The 24,854-nt window shown below is 43.7% G+C and overlaps 1 protein-coding gene across 1 annotated transcript; it reads left to right on the top strand.

The window, feature by feature from the left end:
* Positions 1–2,330: 2,330 nt before the first annotated feature.
* On the top strand, positions 2,331–24,675 carry LOC6553064. Its single transcript, XM_001980047.3, has 5 exons — positions 2,331–2,816; positions 8,033–8,452; positions 15,509–15,621; positions 21,216–21,450; positions 22,779–24,675. The coding sequence occupies exons 2-5, from the start codon at positions 8,231–8,233 to the stop codon at positions 24,129–24,131; spliced, it is 1,923 nt and encodes a 640-aa protein (XP_001980083.1). The 5' UTR covers positions 2,331–2,816; positions 8,033–8,230; the 3' UTR covers positions 24,132–24,675.
* Positions 24,676–24,854: the final 179 nt, after the last annotated feature.

Below are 24,854 nucleotides of genomic sequence, written 5' to 3'. Positions count from 1 at the left end.
TATAAGATGAAATAAGAAATTGTATGTATATACATGTTTCGTAAGTTTTGCTTACCAGCAAATACTTTCAAAACTATTGTACCCACGAGCTACTTTTCAGCGTTCGCATTTTCATCCGAGAGATAAATGTGAGCTTATAGGATTTTGGGATCTTTTGCAAAACGTTTGTTTTGGCTGGAGCAAAAGATATTTTTTATGCATTTTATATGTACATACATACATATACATGATATAATTTTAAGTCGGTCTTCTTTTGTATCTCTGGTTTTGGCAATTTCTCATGAGTGCTGGCAGCCTTAAGATACTTTTGAGCTTGCATCTTTTTGCGGTTTTGCTCCAAAAGTTCTTCGAGTTTTCCGAATGTGCGTGTGGTCGCCATTTCCCAGCACTTCCCCGCACTTTTCCCCCCTTCCCTGGTCAATCACTTAATGCGCCTTTAATTTGCGTGGCCTTTTCTCTTTTGGCCCCAAGTTGCAGGAATGAGCCGCTAATGTGTTTCGGTTTGGTTCCCGGGAAACAGGCGAAGGCAAACATATCACTTGACGCGCCTAATGAGTCTGGGAGGGGTGGGCTTTCCAGGGGGTGGGATTTTCCGAGGGGGGCAGCATGGATATTACCGTTAGCGACTTTGACTAAGTTGCGGCCAAAAGCATTTGTCGCTGCTGCTGTCGACAAGTAACTATTTATAAAGAATTTCCCCCGTTCTGTAAACAACTTGTGCATGCACAGAAACAAAAAGTTGTTTGAATAAAATATTTTTGATTATATGGGCGTTCCATTTATTGAAAGAACTAAATAGTTCAATTTTCATTTTTGTTACCTTTGCTGAATAATAGACACTGATTTAAGTAAGTATTTTAAAACTCAAGTATCTATTGCCTTTGAAATTTTAAATGAAAATTCCTTGCAGTGTAGCCCATTCAAAAGATAGGCCACAGCATTTTCCACTCTACACCTAATTTTTTCATCTGCTTTCAGCAACTGGCACAATGGAATTGCATTGAAAACAAACAGTTAAGAATGTTTATAAACAAAACATAGAAGGAATGCGGTGGGTGGGAGGTGCAGGAGTGGGCGGGGCTGGGGCCAAAGTGGCGCAGAAGGTGAAAGTATAACGATAAACGTAAACAGTAAGTGGAGGTGCGAAAAAAATGCGTAAACACAAATCGCATTGCAACAAAAAAAGAGTGTGCACCAGCCAGCAACATGTTGCTAAGGCGCCAGCAACTTCTACAACAAATACAAGAGAGAGAAAGAGAGGGAGACCGAGAGCGAGAGAGCCAGTTCATTTTCGAAGTTCGAACTTCGAAAGAGAGTTCTTCTTGTGTGATATGAAAAATAACATTGAATTTTCATGCCGGCTGCTGTTGTTGTTATTGCACTTTTACATGCAGCTGAAAACAGCAACAAAGAATAAAAAACCAGGAAAATGCTGAAAACGCTGCCTCCCCCTGTTTTCACCACCACTCCCATCAGACATTGACCTTGGCAGTGGTCGTTGTTTTTGTTGCTCTTCTTCACTTGATTGAACGACAAAAAGTTGTTATTTTTACTGACCGGTAAATAAAATTGGAAATGGATCCCGATATGATGAAGTACAATTTAGTTTCTATGGAACATTTTCGAGTGATGCATTTTTAATGGGCAGGTGCAGTAATTGATACCCTAAGAGGAGTAAGTTAAGCTTATTATTCGAAAAGCCAAATGCTAAATCTGTTTTCGAGCAAGAGTCATAATTATTATCGCTTGACTCTTTTAATCAGCTTTATGTTTTTGTGTTTCTATATTGTAAAGAAGAAAAATCCGGTATTTAATCTCCAAATTTAAGCAGTTTATAAATACCATTTCAACATTATGAAAAAAAATTTTAAAATGTTAAAATCAGCTTGCTATATAAATAAAATGATAGCACATAGCAAACAAGGTTTCTTTTGTGTAAAACATAATCTTAAATAATATTGATAACTAAATTTAAAAAATTTTTGTTGATGGTTGCTAAACTGTGGGATTTGTGTCTTTTGGCAAAAGCCCGAGTTCAACGACATCAGAATTTAAGTGCAAGTTAAACAAATCTTAAACATTCTTTGGGTGGAAATAATCGAGCTGAGCAGGGGTAATTTAATAAAAAAAATGGGTAAGCAATATTTGAAGTACATTTATTTATGTGCATCATTGTTGTTGTCGGCAGCAACGTGAACAATTTTCCAGCGCCAGCGAACGGCAACTGCAACGAAAATGTGCGAAAAGGCCGATTAGAATGAGCCCGAACCACAATGCGTTCATCCTCTCTCGGGAAAGTTCATTTCCCCGAACTCTCTCGATTCGGCAACCGACGTCGATGTTGCTGTCGTGCTGTTGCCGCTGCAGATGTTGCAGATGTAGCTGCCGTCGTCAGTCACTCGAAACGAATTTGGAATTCAGTTTTTGACTCGACGTCGCAGTAAACGGACGTGTGTCTCGCGTGTTGCCACAAGAATCGAAAAGAAAACTCTGAACGGAATACGAGACTTTTTTCAAGATATGTGAATCAGTGGATTACTCAAAACGAAAATAAATACCAGCGAATATAATAATCACAAATTACTAGCAAACGATAAGCGCGCCGTGCAAACAAATAATAGTAAATATAATACCACAAATATTCTGTGTTGAGTGATACTCGAAAAGTTGTCAAAAATCAAAGCGAAATTCGCAAGGCAATACATTGGATTAATAATTGGCTTGAATCCGATTTGATTAGCTAGCAAAAGACAAGCAGAAACAGTTTATCAAACCACTTGACAAATATCCGTTGGACTATAAAAGCAGAAAAGCGGGTAAGTGGGCAGGGAAATGGGAAATGGGAAATGGTAAATGGAAAATCAAACCTGGATATGCCGCAGAGAAATTGAAAACTTTTACGCAGCGGATTAGTTGGCGATTTGGGTTGAGCTTCTGTAGGCGAGTGACAATCTTCTTAGCGAAGATCAACGGAATTTCCCTTTGATTCGGAAATTACAACATCAAAATATGTTTAAAGTTCGGTTTTCTAATCTTCAGAGTGCGGTGACTAATTGAAACGAACAGAAATGCATTTCAGAGGAGTGAGGCCGTAAAAAGTGAGATTTATGGGAGGAAGTTGGGGGAATTATTCAAATAAGCAAGTGAAGGATTATATCCGATTCCAAATCAAAATTCCCCGAAAGTGTGCGATGTGTCTATCAAACAGATATGTATGTTTACCCATATAAAATTACAAGCGAGTGATGAGCGCTTTTTGTGGAAACAGCAGATAGTTGTGCAGCTATCAGTTGCGCCATACGTTGCCATAAAGCCCAGAACTCTTGTGGCGACCCATGCGGCTCCAAGAGAATGTAAACAAATCATCTCTGGGTTTCGCTGGGGCTGCGGCTTCTTCCCTTCTTCAAAGCGAAGCAGCCGCCACAGACCCGGGAAATAAAGAGGAGAAAAGACTGAGAGGCACCTTTAATTATAACCAAATACTAGTTGAGGCGACACCTTTGTTTACCTGCATTTTTGAGCGCTGGTCTTCCATTCTGTAAATTTGTTTAAATTATTAGCAAACGCGCAACAAGTGCAGCCAGTCGAAGTTCATTATTTCATTATTTCGTTATTTGATTATTTCCCCGATTCTCCAACGTGTAAATCCTTTGGTAAATAAGTAAAGTAAACCCCGCCTGTCGACGGCGCAACTCATAAATTCACGCAAAATAAAATTTATGCTTCGACGGGAGTTGGGGAAGTCGGACAAGAAGATGCACGAAGGATCGCGATAAGATCTGGTCTTAAATGAGTTGTTAAACGGGAATCGTGGCCGCCATGGATATAAATAATAATAACAACTCGATCTGGAGTGGCGTGGGTAGCTCGAAAAGTCCCCGGACAAGTGAACTGCTTGCGGTCACAATGTTCTGAATTAGGAATCGGTTTGAGTCGTGTGAGTCATGTGAATGGGAATTGGAAGCATTCTACCTGTTTGGCAAATTGAATTTTAATTCGGAATTGAGTTGTACACATGTCGGCCCTTTTTCACAGGATTTCCGCTCGTTGTTTAGCCTTTTTTCGAATGAAATCCCTCGGCTAATTAGTATGCCAAGCGTGTGCCCCTGAAATTTATAAGCCAACTGACTTTCCTCTGTAGCTGAAACATAAATTTCAGTAAAAGTGTCGTCTGCTCTAGTGCACAGAATGAAGTACAGGCATTTTTTAAATCGATGTACCAGTGATGAATATGTGAGTGCAAACAGTGGCTAAAAATATCTTATTTGCTTTCCGCGCAGAGTCTGCATCAAAGAACTAAGTTCATTGAATAGGGCTACTTATGGCAATTTCTAAGCTACTTACAAGGTAAACTCCGCTCAGACCTCAAACAGAAAGTATCTTATGCAAATAAGTCGCTATATGGAGGACAGAAACAAAACATTGGCGCAGGAATATTAAGCAGTAAGAAATTGTAAACACAAAGCAAAATATTTGTTATACGCTTGTAAATTTATCGCGGCAGCAAAGTCCAGCCAAGCAGAGGAAAGCGTAGGAAAAGCGAGAGCGCACATAAAGGCCGGGGAAAATTCAGGAGGCTGTTTTTCACGCTCAGCTGCCCGGCGGCCGAAGAGGAACTGGCAAAAAGGAGGCGAGCAGCTTGAATAACAAAAAAAAACTTTATCACAGTGCTCGCAGTGCTGGCAGGACATGAATTTCCCCCACCATCCCCCATCCACTTCTCTTTCAGCCTTAATGCTGAGTGACATTGATGTGACATGCCGTCATCTTGCCTCTCCTATTGCCCTCCAATCTTTGCTTTATTTAAAAGTTTTCCTTCCCTCGCTTTTTTCTCGCCCAACGCCTCGGGGGCGTGGCAAGTTCTGTTTGGTTAGTAGAGCACTCACACCTTGTGGACAACAAGGCAGCTCGGGACCCTGGCCCTCGCAAATAATAAATGATATGTAAGCTAAGTCAAAAGTTGCCGTAGGTTGGGTAAATCACAACTGAGGGCTAAAACCGGGCCCAGATCTCAGTAATTTGTGTGTGTGCCCAGGCCCTGCGGCTTTTCCACAGATTAAAGATGAAAAACTAGGGAAAACCGGCTTTAATGTAGTTTAAAATGTGTGCAAACAAATCAAAGGAAACAGGCCTTTTACTACAAAATGTTATAGCCCACGGATAAAAGAGTAATTAAATTTGGAATACTTTTGAAATAATTACAGTATCAAGTACCAGTTGGATAGTGCTTATCTGAATCACATAAACCCCAAAGATTTTGCAACCATTATTTCCGAGGATAATTCCAACTGTCTGCCACATTTGTTCCACTTACGAGTCCGACAATCCCCCGCTGCGATATCAGTGCCCTAACTATAATGTCTCAATATGCGAGCCACAAAAAGTGGAACGAGTGCGACAGGGAAAAAAGGAGATACCAATTCTTACCTGAGCCTGGTTTCCATGGCCCAGACAACTACGACGCACCCATATCAATTTCCTCTGTGCGACCCAAAACGAATTAAAATTACACATAGACCGGCGGTCAAAAAAGTTGTGAGGAGGGAAGTGCACACATACCCTATAGACGGTACGGATTTCGGAGATCCTTGCCTTGAATCCGATGGCCTGTCGCCAGTGCCGGGGAACATTTATCATGGCAGCTAATAAATGCGTTTCCCTTACCTGACCGACACGAACCCAATTGCAATTGAGCCATACAGCCATATAGCCATATAGCAACCCCCGATATGAGGCCTGACTTTTGGGCTGTGTCCATCTAATTTTACATTTCCATTCTCTCTTCTTTTTTAACAACTTCCCAATCAAACAATTCAATTATGAAAGTGTATAAGTTTGAGCCAGCTGTTCTTGTACTTGAACCGCAATTGTCTTTGTCAAGTAGTGGAAGAAGTTCTCCCGGAATAAATCAACTGCGCGTTGAAAGTGCGTTGAAAGTGAAAGGAAGATGGGAGAAATGGCGTTTATTTTGGGGGAGAAATGGAAAACCCTTTAATTGGGCTTGAAGTGTTTGAGTTATGATCAGCAGGGCGGGGATTCATTATCCCGGAGCCGATTCGATCCGATCCCAGCTGGCTCAGCTGTCCCATAAGTATGGCCAGCTTTAAAGCAATTATCCGAGTGGGCCCGGCTTTAAGACAATTATCAAAGTGCTTTTCCCCAGCCTCTGATTTGGGAGCCAGCCGTTCTTATCGAAACGAGTTGCCCACGCTAATTGCCCCCCGAGCTCCTGCACCTGATTCGGTTAGGACTTTGATTTCCATTACGCTTCCTTTTGAGCCTGTCCATAACATTTCCGTTTTACGCTTCAGTTAAATCCGTTTCTTGGCCGAAAGGGAACGGGAGCGGGAACGAGAACGGGATTGGAATAGGGATACGGATGGCATGGGATAGCATGGAATGGTTTGTATCCCAAGCCAGTCGACTTAATCTCAAAACAAATCGATTTCGTTGACTGTCTGTCTCGCATTTGGGTTTTCTCGGGACTCCCTCTGCTTAACTTGGCTCTTTTCAACACGATTTATTTCATTATTCTCGGCCGTTGGTTTTTTTTAAGTTTTGTCTGCTCAAGTTAATCACCCAGACCAGACAATTCAATCGATTTTCAAGAGAGCCCGGCCGTAACTAAAGCTTTAAGTTTGGCGAGCGCACATTTTCTTGAAATTCAATCTTGTCTTTTGAGATTTCTTTTCCGTTTTGATTTCGATTTTACTTTTATTTTCGTCTGATTTCTTTTGTTATTTATTAGTTTGGTCTGCGCTGGACTTCAATTCAATTCAATTTTCTTTACAACATTTCATCTTTGACATGTTTTGTGTGTCCGTCGGACTGTCTGCTTGTCTGTTTGTCTGTTTGTCATTGTGTTTATATCCAAGAGCTCCTCCACGGTTCTCCTCCCGTTTCCTGCCGCTTCAGGCCGTTGTCGTCTTCGTTTTTAATATCTTTTAATCTCCAATGTCAACAGCGGCTTACATTTGATTGCAAGACAACACACACAGATACTGTGTGCATACACAACATACACATACACATTTTTTGTCGAGATCTTATCAGGCTGCAGTGCCTCGAATCGAATCGAGACTCTCTTCGCCGTTCCTCTCCAGAACTGTCAGCTAATTAAACGAAGCCAACTGGCAACATATGTTGAGAATGGGAATAAGATTCAGCCTCAGAACGAGATTCAGAATTGGACTCGGTATTGGAATCGGAATCGGACTTGGAACCACAATGCCAACCTTGGACTTGGACTACCCCACACAACAGATGGGGAATTCTTGGGCTGTCAGTGCAGCTGAGCTGCGAGACAAGTCCCACAAACAGCAGCCGAATGTTGGCGTTTCGATCAAAACCCCGACCACTCATGTATCTGTATCCGTATCTGTATCTACCTACTGCGCCTCATAATATATCGGATTGCCACGCAGGACCATCAATCATCCGTCCTAACTCAATTGAACCCCCGAAACCTTAACGCCGAAAAAGGTTTCACCAAGTCAACCGTTTTTTCTCAATTATTTTGTCAGCATATGTGTGAAGAAAAAACACAACCGCAGCCAAAAAAAGGATAATAATAATAGAAGTATTGAAAATAGAAAACACGCAGCACACACGCTGGAAAAACCTGGGGTAAAACAATTGCCAGTGAGTCGACGGAAATCGGGGTGCAAAGGGATAAATATAGCAGAGCTGGCGAGCAAAGTAAATAAAAATAAATAGCAAAAAATGGAAACGCATTAAGGAAATCAATAAAAATTAACATTTGGCCACAAAGGGGGTGGTGGTGCTGTAGGGGTGCCAGGAGGTGGTTAGGTGGAAGATTTTACTTCATTTGATTTCATTCTTCAGTTTGCATTGGCTCACAGTCGTGTTCGTGGGCAGATGCGCAGGATAAGGCCAATTAAAGATAGAAAGTCCCGCAATTGTTACGTGCCAGGACATCCATGTGTGCGATAATTAGCACACAAAAGGAGACAAGGCCTCATGCTGAGTACTTTTCAACTAACCAGACCCCTTTTCTCCCTCTATCTTTCAGCTACAAGGCCGCCAATGAAGGCTGTCCAGATGACAGCGATCGGGCAGCGAATTTGACACGCACCCAAAAACTGCAAAGCGACCCGCAACCGAACCGGGAATCCAAGCCCCCTATATAGATAATCCCCGCAACCCCGAAGATCGAGGAGGTATACCACCCATATACCACACCCCGTCCAGCCGAGATCACACGTACTCAATGTGGAAAATGCTGGATATGATGGAACTGTCCGAAGCAGAGCTCTTCATGTTCGACTGCGACGATTGCTCGGGCACGCCCCTTGCCCCACCGCCCCAGTTCCTCATCCCACCGCCCCCAAGGCCGCCGGCGCTGGCCGAATTCACGGTGGTGCCACAGGATTGCAACGAGGAGCAGTTGGCCCAGCAGCAATGGGATAGCGATGTCTGCCAGGCAATGCCGGTAAGTCGGAAAACCCACCCAAAATATGATTAGCACATTAGCACACTCAGAATATTTCCTAATAGGAAATACACATTTTCAAGTGCTCGCTAAATTAGTTGAAAAGAAAACCCTATGCATTCAAAGCTCTAAACAGTCGGGAATATACTGCATACTAATCCGCCGAGTTTTCATTCCTGACCTTCGTTGACATTTTCTTCCCCAGTGCAGCTTGGGCTGATTATAATTTTGAGGGCGTTGCAAATGGGATTTTCCAACCCGACCCCACGGGTGGATGATTATGCAACCCAAGCCAACCCAACCCAAACCAAACCAATCCTACCCAACCCAACCTAACCATCTCCGCAGTGCCATAATGAGGCCTGCATTTTGGCACAGCTGTTGAGATTTTCCCCTGTGTGTTGATTTTCCGCTTCCCGAGGCGAGTTGCAAGTGATTTGGCTTTTTGTGAGAGGTGTCAGAATTGTATGTTGCACTATTGAATTATGTGCTGTATGCATATTACAATAACAAAGCCTTCTTGTCGTTTTTCAAGTGGTGGGTTGTGGCTGTGGGCGTGGCCGGGGAGTTGATTATGAGCTGGTAGAGCTGAAAATAAATGTTAGCAGTTGAGTAGCACTCGAAATACACGGCGCAGGATGCGAATTGATTTATTGAAGCAGATTTGATGCCACCTGATCGAAAATCTGTTCGATTATGTTCGCTAAGAGGATAATTGCTGTATTGCAAATTATTATTCGTATTATTTTTCCTGTTAACTAAAGTCCCTGTCGTGCAAAATATTCGTATTGCGCAGCACACTAGACTTAGCTAAAATACTCGTTGACCTCTTTAAGGCCATTAAACTTCAAGTCTGCCAGGCGAAAGCACAAAAAAGGACTCGATGAAAGATTGCCAACATGCCACGCCCACTCGAGCACACACAGCCCGAAATTCGGGGGCCGGCAGGAACCGCAAGGAATCACTTTAAAGCAAAGTGAAACAAATTTCTTTTCGTTTCAAGTCCTTTTGGCCTTCAGTTGCCGGAGGAACAGCTGTTGCGCCTTGGCGTGTTGTTGCTGCCCTCATCATTATAAGGACGAATAAGGACGATGCTGGCCATCCCCTTGGCCCGTGGAAGCCCAGTAACAGTTACAGTGGAAATTACAATAACAATGAAAAGTTAAACGGCAGCAACACACAAAAAGGACAACAAGGAGCATTTTTCGGCCGCCAGTCGTCGGCAACATATGGCCCGAAATCAACCCTCAACTTTAAAAGGTTGTCAGCGGTTACAAAGGCAAAAAACAAAATAGATATTTCTATATAATTTTTGGCCTCTGTTGCCCTCTGCCCGAAAACGGCCAGCTAGATAATTTTCCATGTGGCAGAACTGTAACTCGGCACTCGTCTAATCTGGGGCAAGTGTTTGTTTAGGCGCTGATGATGGCTGGGGGTAAACTTCTGGTAAAACAAAGATCAAATTCCACATATCAACAGCGCAGCGGTCATTGATAAAATTTCACGTGCTCCAAAAATGGAAAAATAAAAAAAAGCGACTCCAACCCCCAAATCTTTCGACTCCAAGTGTTTTCCACTTAATTCTCAACATGATAAATTTAAATAAATATAACCCGAAACGAAACGCAACCGAAATGGGGAAAAATGTACGTGTATCTGTATAAACCGGATCTGTGTGTGGTCCCCGTCATCTTAGCGCATTTTCTGTGTGGGCACTTGAGGCTGTCGCCGTTGATTTATGCTGACAAATCAAATGTTAATGTTAACATGCAGTTTATGTCAGAAAGTGAATCTCACGGCCCTCGTCTATCTGGAAAAGTATCCAAAATCCAGCCACGAGATTGTTATGGATCTGGATACACTCGTATCTAATATGCGTTTAGATCAACGGGGAATGGGAATGGGAATGGGAATGGGAATGGGGAATTGCAATTGCACATAAATCGCAGGTAAACACATTAAAATCTCGACGAAATCAGCTTAAAATCAATTTGAGCAACCGAATCAATTTAATGGATTAGCGTTGACGAATAAAATTCAATGGGGAAAGCTCCGTCGCCCATCAAATTGATAAGTTTATCGGGAATTGTGCCAATTTGGGAGTGTGTGAGTGTGTGTGTGCGTGTGGGTGTAATTGTCAACTGGCTGAGGGAAAAGCGAGCGAAAACGGAGAAAGAGAGGAAAGCTGGAAAAAGTCGAGGAGGCGAGGAAAAACCTTTAAAAGGCAAGCGGAAGTGGCATCCTCGCCAGACATGCGAAATTAAATTTCCACCAAGAGTGTGCGGGTGAGTGGGTGTGCGGGGGTGTGGGCGAGCTAAGGAGCAAAAATACTTGACAAGCAGCTTCTGATTTGCTCCAATGGGCGTGGCAGCAAATAATCCTTTTTCCAGCTTTCGCTTCCTTCTTCCTCGTCGCAATGTACTTGCGTGTATGTGAAGCTCGCCTTTAAGCAGACGAGAAACTGTTGAAGATGATGGCAAAGGAGGGCGTTGCGGGGGCCGAAGGACATCCAGGCTTGGTGTGTAGCAAATAGCATGACATTGATATCAAATGTCGTGAGAATGCGGAATTCCTCAGCTACTTCTTCGTCTATATATGGCTAAATTCTGTTGCCTTTGGCTTTTGTTGTAGTCTGCTTTTGGGCGCTTTGGCTCTTGGTTTTCGAGGAGTGGGTGGCTGGGCGAGTGGGCGGCGAGTGGGCGGGAGCGAGTTGGCATGGCATGACAAGGCCGTTGTTGTTGCTGCTGCTGTTTAGTGTTGATGTTGTTTACAGTTGACGTAGCCAGACACAGCTGCAGACAGTCGCAAAAATCAGGCAGGGAAAGGGAGCTGAATGAAAAATATTTGTGTGCACAAAAATTGAATTTTCATGTGGGGATAGATGTCCTGTTGAAAATATTCGGGCAGTTCTTGCTCGAATAAGTACGATATTTCTGCATAGGGCTGGAGAAACCAGAAAATGGCTTTCAACCTCAAGCTGCCTCAGGCAGGTTTACATTAATTTGTAGTGCAGATGATTTCCCCCCATCATCTTGTTAAATTCCAAGTAACCCTAATGCCTTTTCCATTTTCCGTTGCACTTTTCCACTACCCCATTATCGGCGCCATCTCAGCCACAGCCAGAGCCACAGCCACAGCGGCCCAACAAGTTTCGCAACTCATTACACCCCCGAACATCTTATGGGAATGGGGCTCAATCACGAGCTGTTTCCAAACAATTGCGCTGCCAAGTGGTTACAAAAACCCCGGGGGTTTCAAGGAGCGCCACTGGGGGAGGGGAGCAGGAGGAATCCACCAGGTCGATTCCCGATATGCACGTGCAGCGAAATCGAACTTGGTGCGGGGTGCTGAAAAAAAGAAAGGGGGAAAAAAGAAATAGAACGTAAAGGCGCCATCCACACATGCATCGCATGTTCGAAAAACTTTTGCCATGTTATCAAAGCAGCCAAGTTCTGGCCTTTGTTGCTGTTGCTGTTGCTGTTGCAAAATAGTTTTCATCCTGCAAGTGGCACGTGCTTGTTGCTGGCTTTTCCTTTTGTCGTGTTTTGATGGTGAAAACTTTTGTGTTTTTCTCATCAGGCACGAAAATGAAAACGCGCTAGTCGTTGACTTTGCGAGCGAAAAGTTGTTAACTTTAAAGTTTCAGGAGCGGTGAGAACTTTGCCATAGGTACGGCACTTGGCATACGTATGGGTGGCGAAATTCATTTTGACGACTGATTTTGATGACTTGCCAAACGGTCTTCCAACAATGTTGTTCCAGCTTTTTTATGCACTTTGGGCACACTCAAAGATTTGGGTCAAAGGCAAACATTTCACTTAATGGCCTACTCAAGCTGCCTGCTGCCTGCTGCCTGCCGGTTGCCATTTGCCGGTTGCCGCCCTTGAGCCTGGTGATTTTTCACGATTTAAAAGTTGCCACAAGGCCGGAAAAACATTTTCCGCACACCAGCCCACAAAAGCTCACACGCATAAAAGTAAACAACATTTCCCAGCTTTCGCCGCGTTAATCTCACTTTGCCTTATTCCCGCTTTTTATTATTATTATTTTTTCGGGTGGGTGTAAACTTTAAGCCATAATTTTATATTCCGCCCCACCCGAAACCCGCCGACTAATGGCTTTTGTTGTCTGCAACTTGAAGGAGGGCTTAATTATTTTATCGGCCAAGTTGTTCTGGATGCACCGCAAGAAATGAACGCGCGCAGTTGCCTTATAAGTTATTTAGAAAATCAGACAATAACAATTAGAAAAACTTATCAACATGAGTTGATGAAATTGATTTTGAATGTGTATTGAAATAATCTATTTTTCCGAGTGCCCACTGTTTGTCTTTCGCTTATCGCTTATCGTTATCTTTTGCTTGCCTACCATGCCTACTCCTTTTTTCCAGCTTTTCCTTTATTTTCTTTTCTTTATTTAATTTAATTTATGGAATGCCCAGGGGCCAGGGAGTGTGTGTTTTTGAATGGCGGGTGAGCGAGGGGTGAGCGGGCGGTTATTACAAACGGCCTAGATGGAAAGCCTTCAATCATACCGGTGGCACTGCTTATCTGGGCAAACACCGAGCAACTCTACTTCTGTTGTTATCGATAATGCGACTCTGTTTGCCTTGCCGTTTGTTTTTTTTTTTTTTTGTATTTCTGTATTTTCATTTTATCTTCGGGTTAATCCGTAAGGCAGCTGCTGGAAGCGTTTCGGTGGCAATCGACAACTGTCGCAATGCATACAGTTATATACTGTTATTGCCCCCGCCTCGCGATTCCAGAAACAAGCTCCACGCATTTGTTTGCTTGCCCCCAAAATGGGCAGTACAAATAGGTAAACGCCTCGCGAGTCCAACAGTAACACATGTATGTATTTTAGATTTATCGATTATCAACGCACGCAGGCACACACAAAGCAGTTCAAAGTTGAGTGGAAAATGTGTGAAGCGTACGAAATGAAAGCGGGAAATGTTGCCGAGGCGAGACAAAAGGAAATTGTTTCATTTTCTTTGCAGCGACGGCGGAATATTGTGTGACGCAAGTGTGATTTCTACAAATTCAATTGGGAGTGTGGCAGAAAAAGAGGGCTAAGCTTGACTGTAGGGTATCAAGCGGGGCACATGCGTGCTGACGAGGGCTTTGTGACATTGGTGGCACTATCTACTAACAAGTAAATATGACATAATACCCTAAAGTATTCTATATTTTTCCGACCGCTCGTACCGCTCTTGGCAATTCATTGGATCCGTCCAATGCTACAATGCTCCAATGGTCCAAATTCAAATGAAACGAAATGATCGAAGCCAAAGAGAAAAGACTGAGGGAAAAAGTCGTGTCAGGTCTCATTAATCAATTTGATTACGAGCATTTGAGCAGCCCTCCTGCCAGATTTTCAGCTTTTGGCGTTGCACTGCACACACATGCCACACATAATTGTTTAATTTATTATTATTTGTATTTGGTTTTCGCCTCGCTACGGAGTCGATTTGTCTCTGAATGGGTTTCAAAATAAAAATTTCTTCATTTTTATGTGTGTGCGTTTGGCTTGGCTCGTTGATAAGCGATCCAAATGCGAGCAGCTTTCGGGGAGCCCCCCTCTTGCCCTTTTCCCATTTCCCATAATTTCGATAATTTAAACAATTTCGCCATGTGGAAGGGGCGGCTGTGGGGCTCCAATATTTTAATGGCTTATCTCTGGGGCTAGATGGAAATGCTCTCTTGTAATGCTGTTTGTTTATGCTCTCGATCCGAGGCCGTATTTGTTGCTCTCAATGCAATATGAATAATATTTATATTTGCCGCGAGCGCATGATTAATTACTGCAGCCCAGCTGATAAGCGTTTGAATCGCTTTGTGAGTGAGTGGGGCGAGTGCTTCCGCATTTTGCCGCAAACTGTGCCACTCGCGTTTGTGTTTGATGTGGGCAAATAAATCAAAATCGGAGAGCTGGAAAAATGCTTTTAATAAATTAGTGAATGCACAAAATGCATTACGAATTAAAGAGTAACCTACATTCGAAAACAAAGAGCGCCGCCTAAGTACACACACGCATACAGTCGCCGGCAAAATTATTTGCACAGCTGTCAAAGTTTGACCCCAATTTCTGTGTTTGGCGATGCTGCGTCGCACTCTTTCTCGCTTTCTTTGACCCCGTCTCGCTCGCACGCTCTGTGTCTCATGGCCAAAAAATATTTTCCGTGTTTTTGAATGATTTATGCCGCATGAGCGTTTGTAACCCGAACGACAGGTGCATTTGTGGAGGAGTTTTTCCCACTTCTTCGTTTTGGCTTTGCCTTTTCAAGCTTGCCTCTCGGGTCAAACGCCCAACAAAAATGAAATAAAATGTAAAATAAATAGAAATACTTAATGCAAATATTTCACATTCGGCTTATCTCTTTTTGACAGAGACAGAGACGGTTGAAGGCGGCGACCTGATAGGCAAATGTTTTAGGTCAAAAGATTGGGAAATGTATTTGAAAAAATATCTAATATTTAAAACGTTTTGATGTTTTCTAACTTTTTTATTTAATTTCCTTTTTTTCCTTTTATTCTATGTTTCCATTTCCATAGATAAGCCATTTCCCCTTCGTCCTTATCAATCTTTATTCACTTCTCGTATCAACTGATTTCCCTCATTTATTTCCGACTTCATTATTTATTTAGCAACTTTTTTGCATGCCCAAGCATAAATTCAAAGGCAAATTGCCCACCTTATCCCTACTCCAGCTGACCTTAATTTCCTGGGCCTGGTCAAAAGAAAAAAAGAAAATAGTTGAAAAAGGTAATACGCCCACATTGCCGGCCTGAATTTGAGGAAAAGCCAAAGTAACCGAAAGGTTAACAGCGCAAGTCGCGTGCGCTGCGCTTTTGTTTGCATTTCGTTAGGCATATTTACGAAAATATTTTCCTCCTTCCCAACAGCTTGGTTTTCCTTTTGGCCGCGCGTTTGGGGCCTTTGTTTATATGCAAAATGGCTTTGTGTTTGAGTTGAGCGTTGATTTACTCACACCCAACTTTTACTCTTACTTTTACCCCCGACTAAAACCCACGTTTCCCCTCCATATCTTTGCAGATCTTGGATGCCAGCCTGTACAGCAGTCAGTCGTTGGCCACATCGGCCATGATAGCCGTCTTCTCGCTGCTCTTGGTCTTGGTTGTTCTCATCTCGTCGCTGATCGTTTGGAAGTAAGTACACTGAACAAATTGTATGCCTAATAGGCGCACTTTAATCCGGTGACCAATTGAAGCATGCTTCTATTTAGATCTTAACTTGAAGTCATCTGTGTAAAATAGGAATTTGAAGTGGGGAATTTCTTTCGGTGTCCTGTGCACAGATATCCGCAATGACTCAATTACTTGGACTGGCCCACACTCGATGATTTTCCCCTGCAAACGCGTTGTGTGGCTTTGTCTTGACTATTACAGCGGCTTGTCCCCTTCTGGCAACTATTCTTTTTTCCATTTTTTCTCTTTGCTGTGCCGCAGTGGAAGCTGCAGACTTTTGAGGCTTTAAAGGAGGCGTTAACCATTGCCTGCAACATGTTGCTCTTTTGCCTTTATGATTTATGTGGCTCCAAGCCGCAGAAGAAAAAATAGAGTTTCCAGTGGTAGATAGCTGAGATGCGATAAAGAGGCGGAGTTGCTGCACTTCGTAGGAATTTCTTTCGGATTGCGCTGAGGCGAAGCTTTCCCAAAATGTTAGCCACGTAACAGGTTTAAGTGCACGCAATTCAAATTTGAAAACTAAGTCCCCAAACTCAATCCTAGAAATTACAAGCATAAACCATAATTTAACACCTCCCGAAAAACGTAATCAACTCAGTCGGGTCAGAGGATAATAAATTCCGTACCAACGCTGGCAAATAAAATACAGTGCAGCTAAAATCGCGGTAGCTAAGAGTGTTGAGCCGCAAAAATGTTCACGCCGTATAAAAAATGCAAGCAATGCATAAAGATTATAAAACTATATCAAAAAATGCATGCAAACATGTGAAAAATGTGGAAAATAGAAGAAAATAAACCGGAGGAATAAAAACCCATTTGCTAAAGCTGTCGAAACAGGGCTAGCGAGGGAAAGGGACGGGGCCAATGAGAGAAAGAGAACGAAAAAACGCGTTGCCAAACGAAAATTAATGTAGTCTACTTTTGAGCGGAGCCACACTGACCTATATGGCAATGTAAACGTGTGCGTGTGGGTGTTTGGCTGTGTGGCTGTGTGGGTGCACTTAAAACCGAAACTAAATTAAATTGAAATTTTAAATAAATGTTGCTGCAGCAGCTGCAAGAAAAAAGCACGTGAGAAATGGCTCAGGCACACACACAAATCAACTTTTAGTTGGTGGTAAAAAAAAACAGGACTCACATGCACAACACACAAGTAAAGATATAAAACAATTTACTTTTACAGTCTCCGCAAAAAAAGCAAGCAAAACCAACAAAAAAAAAAACACTCGAAAAAACTCAGTCGGATTGCAAACGAAATGAAATCTGCTGCAGAAATAAACCACAAAAGAGGAGCTGCAGAAAAAGGGGCGAATGAAACGAGTCCTGGACATTGTTTGCATGTAATGCAGTGTGGAAACAGAGCCATGAAAAGCTGGGAAAGCTGGGAAAGCTGGCAAAGATTTTTGCACGCACAGCAGAGTAGAAACGAGGAAGAGCCGGCTAGATAATGGCTATGGGCAAGGCCAAAGCTTTACACCACATTTTTTGCCCAGCCCTTAAAGGGTTAAAGAGGAAGGCGGAAGATCCTTAAGGATGTGGTATATCGGGAGGATGAGCTCATGCCCCCCGCTCATTAACATCAACAAGTGTTGAAGTTATATGCTCCGAAAAAAGCCCAAGGCTGTCCCAAAATCGATTTTCCTTTCACCAACAATGCGCAACTTGTTCGGCAATATTCATGGGTCCATGGGAAAAGCGGAGGAGTTATGGCTACAAGCGATTTTCATACATATTCATTAAAGTTTGCTGACCGCACGCACGCACAGTGGGTGGAAAATGGTTGGGAAATTCGGAAGGGGGCGGTGGCGGTGGCGGAGATGGAGCTGGAGATGGAGGAAAAACAACACTGACTGTTGTTGTGCTTCATCATTTTTGAGGTTGTGCCTCGCCATAACAAAGGCAGCAAAAAACACAGGACAAACAGGCATCTTTATTACATAGTTATCTATGCATGCGTGTGTGTGTCGGTGTGGGTGTGGGTGTGGGTGTGGGTGTCCCAGCTTTAAGTGTCTAACTGACCTCCCCCGAAAAACGGTGTCCGTATGTGTGCGTGAGTGTGTGTGTGTTCGTGCCATTTTTGTGGCATTTATGATGTGGCACATTATTTTTCTTTTATGTGTATGCGTGTCCTGGACCCTAGAAGCAGAAAAAAGGAAAAGCTGGGCAAATAAACACACAACTATGAAAAGCCATAAATAAAATAGCAACTAATTTTGTTTATTCGAGCTTCGAATCAAATCAAATAATCATAATGTCACTGCAAGAAAAAGTTAGAGGCTTTGCTTCGTGGAATTCCGAAATCTCTTATTTTTTCCATCCGCTGTATTGCGTTAAATTCTTTATAAATAATTAATTAAAATGCCCCGGACAGATTGCCCCCAACCGATTATCGTATAAAATTCAAACCATAAATTGCATTTATTATGATGCATTTTGCCCTTTTTTTTGTGCAACCCCGCTACATTTCCGCTGGTAATTACCTTAATTATTTTAATAAACCGCCAGAGAGTTTTCAGCACTCTCCGATTGCCACACACTTTGATGCAAATGTTTGCATACTGGAACTTTATTAATTACACGAGATTCGAGTGCCACTCCATACCAAAAACCATATGCAACACGTGTGCGTGTGGCGGCAACCGACAAAAAATGATGCTCTTTGGAAAAAAATCTGAAGCCCTTGTTATTAAAATTGTTAACATTGTCGCCAGTTAATAATAATTCAATAAACGTATATGCTTAATTTGTAAGCAAATATTTTCGCCCAACCAATGCTGGGAAATATTTTACAAATTTAAGCCGCCAGCAAAGTCAAGGCCCCGGCAAAATGTTCATTCATATTAAATGAGCAGGGCAACCCCGAAAGCCACGAGAAGTAAAAGTTATGCCAGCATTAACATTGTTGCCTGGTAAATAAGTAAAATCAATTTTTTCCACCGCCTATTTGACTTGGAGTTGAGCGTATATGGAGGTTGTTATCAAGTATGCAATGACAATCACAATTTCAGCTGATTACTGCCAGGGAGCGTGGCTCAACACGGTTGCCTGGACGATTTCCGATTTAATCAAATGCAACTCGGCTCTTCCAGAGTTGCCAAGCTACTGTGTGACTCACGCCGTCAACAGCTGTTCCTTCCTCTTTTCCTGCTCTCGGTAATTTGATGCCTAGTCGGGTCTTGCCCTGCGGTTTTGTCTCTGCGGTCAGTTTGTTTGTTGGCTGGCTGGCCGGCCGACTGCAGTGAAATTATGCAATGGTCATTCCGATGGGCCTTTCGAGTGTGGGGAGGGGGGAGGGGGGCCATGGCAAGGGGCGGAGCAGACCACCAAAGTGGCGGTGCTGGTTTTGTGGCCGGAGTAAGCAGTCAAATAGCATTTACTTTGACTGCAGCTCAAACGAAATTATTGCCTGGGAAAATGTATTCATTAAATGCAGCACATAGTTGACCTGCAAACAGAAACGAAAGTGTGTGCCTAGCGAATTTTTCAAGATTTTCTTATGGCTTGGGAAGTATATCGTCTCGAGTTTTGAACAGGCATATTTAATTTTCAATTCTTGTGCCAGCTTGCTCCTCCACTTTCTCTCCGCCTATGCAGTTTTCAGTTTCTGTTTCCCTTGTTTCAATCTCTTTTTCAGCAATTTCCATATCAAAGTATTAGCAGCCCGCTTCTGGCAAAGATCTCCGCCCTTTAGCAATACCTTGGGAATATTTGTAGTACTGCTCCTTATTCTTTTGCCCATTTCCATTTGGTTTCCTTCCCTTTGTAGTTTTGCTTTTTTACGTGCCGAGCTTTAGTATTTGCAACCCCCAGCAGACGCAAGTGTGAGTGTGAGTCTGGAACTTTAGTTCAGAGTTCATAAATAAAAGATTCACTTCTTGCCAGGCAGTAACTCCCTCACACGCACACATTTGCAATAACATTGTTGCCCATTTCCCCTTTCGGTTGCCGGCTACTTTTTATTGTAAATTGCTTATGCCAAAGGAAAACCCGTGTCTGTTTCTGCCCCCCAAAGGTATTTCGCATTTCGCATTTGGCTAAAGCCTCGCTTCAACCCCTTTCTGCATATATCGAGCATACAAATGGTTTACTTTCTTGCCAAATTGTACGACACTCTGGGGGATGGCGCCGAGTTCCAAGGCGTCTCTTTATGGCCAGTTGGCCATAACGCTTAGAAATCAAACAAGCCTCTCAAAGGGTTAAGCCAACAGGGCCTGCTCCTCCTCCTCCTCCTCTACTTCTCTACGGCTCGCATTCATCCTTGATTTCGTTTTTACGCCTCGTAAGTGAAATGAAATAAAATCAAGAGGCACGGGCACAAAAGTCGAGTGCGGAGTGCCTTGGCTTGTGGCATGCCACATTATTTAATTTACTTTGAAGAATATTCCAGCAGGCAGACAACTGGCAAGATGCTCCGTTCCCATCCCCCGTCTTCACTCCATGACATCTCCTCCTTGTCTTACTCCCACCCAAAAGTCAACAAGCTGCTCTTCAACTGGCTAAAATGAAATGTGAGAGGCGTGTGTGTACTGTGAGTGTGTGGGCTGTCTATTATATCCTGCAGGGAATCTGGAATATTATCCACTGCCAAATAGAGTTTGTTAGTCAGCCAAAAAAGACTTGGAGTATGTAATCTCCAAAGACCGCAAAAGCTTTAATTTTAATTTGATCAATAAGCCCTCACCTAAGCCAGCTCTTCTAAACTATAACATTCAATATGCAATGCGCTCCAGGCTTGAATTCAATTTATAAACTTTAAAGTCCCACAAAAATGTAGTACAGAAAATCCTAGGTAAAAGCGAATTCGTATATGCCTCTTCATTGTGCTCGGGAAACTCGGAAACTCGGGAAAGTAGGCAGGCATTTTTAATGTCTTCCCACAATCAGTTTTCACGTGTGCGTCTGTGTTTGTGTTCGCTGAGGGTTTTTACGAGCGACTTCCGTTTTGACATCGCAACATGTTTACCTACAAGACATTACAAGGATGTTTGGGGCTCATCCTGCCCCAGTTACGTGGCGTCAATTTAATTTCACATTTTTCATTATGCTTATGGCTGCACGACGGAGGGAGTCGTTGGGTGGTCGTCTCCTCAAGGCTCTCTGTTTTCTTTGCCAGGGGCAACACTTAATTATGTTCATTATTTTCATGGCACGCGGTTGTCGCTCCTGGGGAATCCCAGCTTCTCGGGCTCATCATCATTCTGACAAGCCCGACGCTTTGTGCTCATTTAAATTGAATTTTTGGCTGTGAGTGGCTTGTGCTGCTTTGGCATTCTTTATTAATCAAATTGTTTTCGGGCAATTTCGCAAGGCGGCAATAGCCGGCCGTTGCCTTGTTTACCTGACATTTATCAAGGCTGCTCTACACCCTGTTGGTCATTACAAATCGATTTATCATTGGCTTGGGCCAGAACTTATGGCTCTATTAGGAGGAGGGGTGGCGAGCCGAAGGCGACGCTAAATGTTTGCTAAAGTCGAGCAACATCATCATCATCATCAGTCTTCTTTAGCCATCGCAGAAGCACTTATTAATCGCTTGCTCTTTTCTTCTTTTGCAGAAACAAGCGGAAGGTGCAGAATCTGCTGCCCTGCAAGACACCCAACCGAGGCCCCCTCAACGGAGCCATGCCCCTGGGCGGCGGCACTTTGGGATCGGCGCACCACCATCATCATCACGGGATGTACGAGGATCCCGATGCGCACTTGGGCCACCATAGACCCCTGGTGATGCATCGGCATCACCATCACCAGCAGCTGGCGCACCATCATCACTATCAGCAGCACCACTCCGAGGTTAGTATCTCTGGATCCATTATGAAGCACATATCCTTTCGGGAGTTCCCACCCTCGCTCGTCAGCAGCAACTGACAAGCATTACGACAATCGCTGTCAAAACATTTCGCAGTCATTGTCTCGCGTTCAGGTTACCGCTCTGTTTTTGATCCTGTCACATGCAATTCAATTGTAAGACGAAACCGCACTTCCTTCTCGCCAAGCATATCCCTTTCTGCATATTATTCATTTGTGTCTATGGTCCTTTATGCCCATTGTACGCCTCAATTTACACTTGAACTTGACATGGCACAACGTACAGCGACGGACATATTCATAAGATATGTGCGAGTATGGCGTATCCTGTGCGCCCCTTCCCTCAGCCAGCTTAATTTCAGCTCCTTTGTGTGCCTAAATATTTTACGACTCTGACGCCTCGCGGGCTTTTTCTGACCCAAAACGTGTTTTCTTTATGGCGCGCTCGCCCTCGGGCTTATTCCATTTTTTCATATTTTATGTTCGAGTTTTGCGCTTTTCGAGGGACACCTCTCCCTCTTTATTTTTGCGTATATTTAGCTTCAAGTGTGTGTTTATTTTATTGCCTGATAAACAGCTCCTGCTGGAGGCTTAGGTATATTCCAGTTCAATAAGCTTACACATTAAGCCTTCATTTGAAGCTTTTTCCTGCCTTAGACGCATGTCTCGCATCAATTAGTTCGAGTATTCGACCTAGTTTTTAAAGTTCAATTGGTGCGGGGAAATAACCCTTCAACTTTTACTCTCAATGCTTTAAATGGGTCGTTTTTAGCTGCTCTGTTTTTTTTCTAACGCATTTATTATTCATTTTCTCGTGGCATTTTAAACTTCTTTTTTCTACCTTTGTCAGCTTTGTTCTGTTTCAACAACTGCTTATGCTGCTCGGTTGCCTTCCCTTCGTACTTGCCCCTTTTCCTTGCCCCTTTTCCTCCTGCCGCATTTCCCTGTCCTGTCACATTTCAAAGTCCTGCCCGAGGGTACGAGGCAGTAAAGCGGCTTACCAGGAACAACCTTCTTCTGCCCGCAAGAGGGTTGCAATGCCACACGGGGCACAAAAATGGCATAATGACGACCTCAACATTCGTTTCAAACATTCTCCTTTGGCTGGTTCACTAAGCTTGCATGGAAAATTGTTTGGTTTACGGAAAGTGCAGGAATGAAGTACTCTTAATACAAATACTCTTAATATGATTGCCAGCAATGCAAATATTTTTCGCAGTGCAGCCAAGAAAGTAAAAGTAACGCCAACCGCTTTTAAATTCTTTTTTCTTCTACAACATGTATCTAATTTATTTTTCCTTCTTCCCTTACAGCTGCTCCAAGGCAAGAGTATTCACTATCCCAGCGGCTATCCCATGACGCGTTCGCCACCGTTTTTGGTCAGCTCCTCACCTGGACCCGATCCCTATCGCTCCAATGACAATGTCTACGAGGAGCTGGGACCGGGACGCGTTGATTCCGATGGTGAATCGGAGCCGCCACTGCACTCCGACGATGATTTCGCCGAGGACGAACTATCCCTGCCTGGCGAATGCAGTTTCCAGAAGGAAACCAACCTGCCAGCGACGGCCGGTGCCACGCCCTATCACGAGAGGGCGCTCGAGAGGGCGGCGGGCAGCAGCAGCAGTGGCACAGGCGCAGCAGGAGGAGCGGCAGCAACTGGAGCAGCGGCTGTATCCGCGAATCTGCCACAGGCTGTCCAAGAGCGTCACAGTGTCCTGAGCAGTGGTTCCTCGACGGGTCAGGACACCTCCACCGCGACAGCATCCTCTGCTACCAATAACAATCACGAGTTGGCATCGGGATCGAGCAACCGCCGTGCAGCCCGCACGCGACAAAGTCGCAGCACTCAGGATCAGGATCTGAACAACAGCACCTCCACGGCGGATATTGCTGACCTGGCGCCTCTGTACGACAACCGCAGCAATCTGATGTCCCTGGGCTACGTGGCTCGCTCCACAGCACCGCAGTTCTATAACACTTTGGAGCACGAAGTGGAGCGCAGGAATCGGATTAATTCGCAACTCAGCAAAGCCCCAGTGCCCCCGCTGTCCACGATTTACAGGGAACGCATCCGCTACCCGCAGGCCAGCCAGCAGTATCCTTCGAGTGTGGCCAGTGGCCTGATGGCCGCCACGATGAGGGCGAGAACTCAGCCGAGGGTATTGGATCGTCGACTGGCACCACATCAGCATCAGCACCACCGCATCCACGCTGCACCAATGGCCCAGGAGCCATCCTACTGCTACGCGGAGCCCATGTACAATGCCAACTATTACTACGAAAGTGCTGGTGGCGCCCGACCCTACGCCTCCACCTTGCTACCCACTGCCGCGGACTACAGGCATCCCTATGGGGACTCCAGCTTTGGATCCGATTCGGGATACAGTCACCATACGCCTGCCAGCTCGATTGGGCGACAGGACTATGACGTAGCCGAGCCCCAAGTGCTAGCCCAACCGAAACCGAGCAAACTTAGTTCAGCCCTCAACTTCAGTTGGAATCTCAACTCCAGGGGCAAGGGCACCAGTGGAGGAGCTATCGCCAAGACCTCGGGGAACAGCAGCAATAGTAGTGCCACCAGCCCAAACAACAACGGCAGCGCCTGCTCCACCGTCACTTCCCAATTGGAAAACAACAATACTGCCAGTCTCTCACCAGCGTAGATAAAGTAAAATAAAGTATATAAAGTATACAATATCCTTGTAAATAGGGGTTTTGAAGCCAAGCCCTTGTACAGTTAGTCATATCTCTCGAGCTAAGCATACTAAATATCAAAACTGTCCTGCGTGTACATCGTCAAAGCAATAGTTGTTTAACTTATACATACTAAACTCGAAGCAGAGAGCCCAAAGTTTCTTGATAGGATTATCGCAGATGGTTGCCATACCACCAAGTTGTCGCTCTGTTTCAAAAGCAAGAACTTGTCGCAAAGCAAAGAACTTATAGGTCCTAAGTGTTTTTCCAATGTGATTGCCAAATTCTACATTATAATACTAAACTAAATTGAAACCTGCAAAACAAATTTATAATCTAGTTATATAATAGATATGTCCATAATGTTAATTTTAAGTTCAACTTTAACTTTAGTTTTGTTTGTTATTTTAGTTTTTAAGTGAAGTACATAAAGAGAAGAGCTCCTACGAAAAATAGTTGCACTGAAGGTCAACAAAAATATACCAAAATATTAAAAAAACAAAATAGAATCAACGAAATGGATTTTTATTTTTTGACCTTTTTAACATTTTCAGTTTTATATATTATGGGTTTTGCAACGGGCCGTATTATCCACAAAATTTTGCCCATTCCAATTTAAACGAATACCAAATTTTTTCATAATTCACAGTATACTTTTCGGAGCAGAAATAAAAGGGACATTTTTTTTAACA

Source organism: Drosophila erecta, unplaced genomic scaffold (assembly GCF_003286155.1).
Source record: "Drosophila erecta strain 14021-0224.00,06,07 unplaced genomic scaffold, DereRS2 tig00000000-arrow-pilon, whole genome shotgun sequence".
Taxonomy (NCBI): domain Eukaryota; kingdom Metazoa; phylum Arthropoda; class Insecta; order Diptera; family Drosophilidae; genus Drosophila; species Drosophila erecta.
This window is presented reverse-complemented; position numbering and strand designations above follow the sequence as displayed.

Bases quoted from the DNA above. Each gene is read 5' to 3' on its own strand.
- LOC6553064 (XM_001980047.3), top strand. From the start codon at position 8,231: ATGTGGAAAATGCTGGATATGATGGAACTGTCCGAAGCAGAGCTCTTC. The intron at 8,453-15,508 runs GTAAGTCGGAAA...ATATCTTTGCAG, and splicing joins ATGTCTGCCAGGCAATGCCG to ATCTTGGATGCCAGCCTGTA. The intron at 15,622-21,215 runs GTAAGTACACTG...CTTCTTTTGCAG, and splicing joins TCGTCGCTGATCGTTTGGAA to AAACAAGCGGAAGGTGCAGA.